Source organism: Penaeus vannamei, chromosome 33, assembly GCF_042767895.1.
Source record: "Penaeus vannamei isolate JL-2024 chromosome 33, ASM4276789v1, whole genome shotgun sequence".
In the NCBI taxonomy this organism is placed as follows: Eukaryota; Metazoa; Arthropoda; class Malacostraca; order Decapoda; family Penaeidae; genus Penaeus; species Penaeus vannamei.
The window spans coordinates 29,930,298-29,932,797 of NC_091581.1; the positions used below are offsets into that span (position 1 = coordinate 29,930,298).

At 43.2% G+C, this 2,500-nt stretch overlaps 2 protein-coding genes across 2 annotated transcripts in view; one reads left to right on the top strand and one right to left on the bottom strand.

The window, feature by feature from the left end:
* Positions 1 to 2,500, bottom strand: part of LOC138867921 (D-glucuronyl C5-epimerase-like) — a gene marked incomplete at its 3' end in the record, with an annotated part of 165,273 nt that overhangs the window by 74,817 nt on the left and 87,956 nt on the right.
* LOC138867984 (autotransporter adhesin BpaC) overlaps positions 1 to 2,500 on the top strand; it is a 6,953-nt gene that overhangs the window by 3,489 nt on the left and 964 nt on the right. Inside the window, exon 2 of the mRNA XM_070145291.1 lies at positions 2,367 to 2,500. This exon is cut by the window's right edge and continues 964 nt beyond it. Within this exon, the coding sequence (XP_070001392.1) occupies positions 2,367 to 2,500 (134 nt within the window). The remainder of the gene's footprint in view (positions 1 to 2,366) is intronic.

Genomic DNA, 2,500 nt, shown 5'->3' on the forward strand with positions numbered 1-2,500 from the left:
AAACCGAAACAGTATCATCCAGCCAGCCAGCCAAACAAACAAACAGAAAGACAAGAATGTAACCAATAAAGAAACGAAGAACTCACAAGAAAAAAAGAAAGAAAGAAGAGCCTGCAAACACCCACACGAGATCGATGCTAAACAAACACTTGGTTGAGAAAGAAGACCCCAATAAAGGGAGAAGGAGAGGGGGGGGGGGAGAAGGAACACTCGAGGGATGCGCAGCGAAGAGGAACGAAGGAAAGAAGTGAAGAAAAGAAAGAGAAAAGAAGAGAGGAAGCAGTTAAAGCAGAAGGAAGATCGGAAGGAGGATTTTAAAGAGGGTTGGCATAGATCAGTATGTGTGTGCGAGTATGTATGTATGTATGTACATATATATGTATGTATGTATGCGCGTATGTGTATTTGTTTGTTCTGCTAACAAACAAATAAATAATATCCGGATCCAAACCAAGATTTTATGAGTTATCCCGCTACCCAACAAACAAACAAACGCGACCAAAAACGTAGCCTCCTTGGCGAAGGTAATAATAACAACCCGAAGAACGAAAACAGCAATAACGTAAAAAAGTGAAAAAATCGAAGAATAAAGAAAAAAAAATAGCGGAGAAAAATAATAAAGAAAGAAAATAAAACAAAAAAGGCGAAGAAAAGTGAAAAAAAAGAAAACTAAAGAAAAAAATAGCGGAGAAAAATAACAAAGAAAGAAAATAAAACAAAAAGGCGACGAAAAGTGAAAAAAAACGAAGAATAAAGCAAAAATAGCGGAGAAAAATAACAAGAGAAAAAAATATAAAAAAATCGAAAAAAAGTGAAAAAAATCGGAGAATAAATAAAAAGAGCGGAGAAAAATAATAAAGAAATAAAATAAAATAAAAAGGTGACGAAAAGTGAAAAAAACATCGAAGAATAAAGAAAAAATAGCCAAAAGAGAGAAAATAATAAAAAGAAAATAAAATAAAAGGCGACGAAAAGTGAAGAAAAAATTCGAAGAATAAAGATATAATTGCAGAGAGAGAGAGAGAGAGAGAGAGAGAGAGAGAGAGAGAGAGAGAGAGAGAGAGAGAGAGAGAGAGAGAGAGAGAGAGAGAGAGAGAGAAACAATAACAAAACACGAACAAACATAACAAGGAGAATATGAGCCTATGGACCTATGGGAGGAAACGCCTTGCAAAAGCCACCATAAGACACCATCGTCAAATCACATCAAAATGACACGTAACCAATCACACAAAAAACACAAAATTCCCCCAATAAGAGATCAATAAAAGATCCATCAATTCCATCCATCCATCCTTCCCTTCCATTCCCATTCCAAGATTCCCACTCCCATTTTACGAACGGGCATCCTTCCCTTCCATTCCCATTCCCACTTTACACCAGCTTTGCGAACGGGCGTCCTTCCCTTCCATTCCCACTCCCACTTTACGAGCGGGCATCCTTCCCTTCCATTCCCATTCCAAGATTCCCACTCCCACTTTACACCAGCTTTACGCACGGGCATCCTTCCATTCCATTCCCATTCCAAGATTCCCATTCCCACTTTACGAACGGGCGTCCTTCCCTTCCATTCCCATTCCAAGATTCCCAATCCCACTTTCCACCAGCTTTACGAACGGGCATCCTTCCCTTCCATTCCCATTCCAAGATTCCCATTCCCACTTTACGAACGGGCGTCCTTCCCTTCCATTCCCATTCCAAGATTCCCATTCCCACTTTACACCAGCTTTACGAACGGGCGTCCTTCCCTTCCATTCCCATTCCAAGATTCCCATTCCCACTTTCCACCAGCTTTACGAACGGGCGTCCTTCCCTTCCATTCCCATTCCAAGATTCCCATTCCCACTTTACACCAGCTTTACGAACGGGCGTCCTTCCCTTCCATTCCCATTCCAAGATTCCCATTCCCACTTTACGAACGGGCATCCTTCCCTTCCATTCCCATTCCCACTTTACACCAGCTTTACGAACGGGCATCCATCCCTTCCATTCCCATTCCAAGATTCCCATTCCCACTTTGCGAACGGGTATCCTTCCCTTCCATTCCATTCCCATTCCAAGATTCCCATTCCCACTTTACGAACGGGTATCCTTCCCTTCCATTCCATTCCCATTCCAAGATTCCCAATCCCACTTTACGAACGGGCATCCTTCCCTTCCATTCCCATTCCAAGATTCCCACTCCCACTTTCCACCAGCTTTACGAACGGGCGTCCTTCCCTTCCATTCCCATTCCAAGATTCCCACTCCCACTTTACACCCGGCCATCGCGGCTTCTCTAATCCCGAATCACTCCCCCCCCCTCCTCCATTAGCCTTCCGATCTCCAAAGTCACATCTTAGCCTTAATTTTTTCTTGTCTCTGAGCTTGGAATTTGGAACTTGCTGTTGTCGCCTCTCGGAGTCAGCTGTTGTCGGCCCGAAGTCAGCTGTTGTCGGCCAGGAGTCAGCTGTTGTCGGTCCGGAGTCAGCTGTTGTCGGCAAGGAGTCAGCTGTTGGCC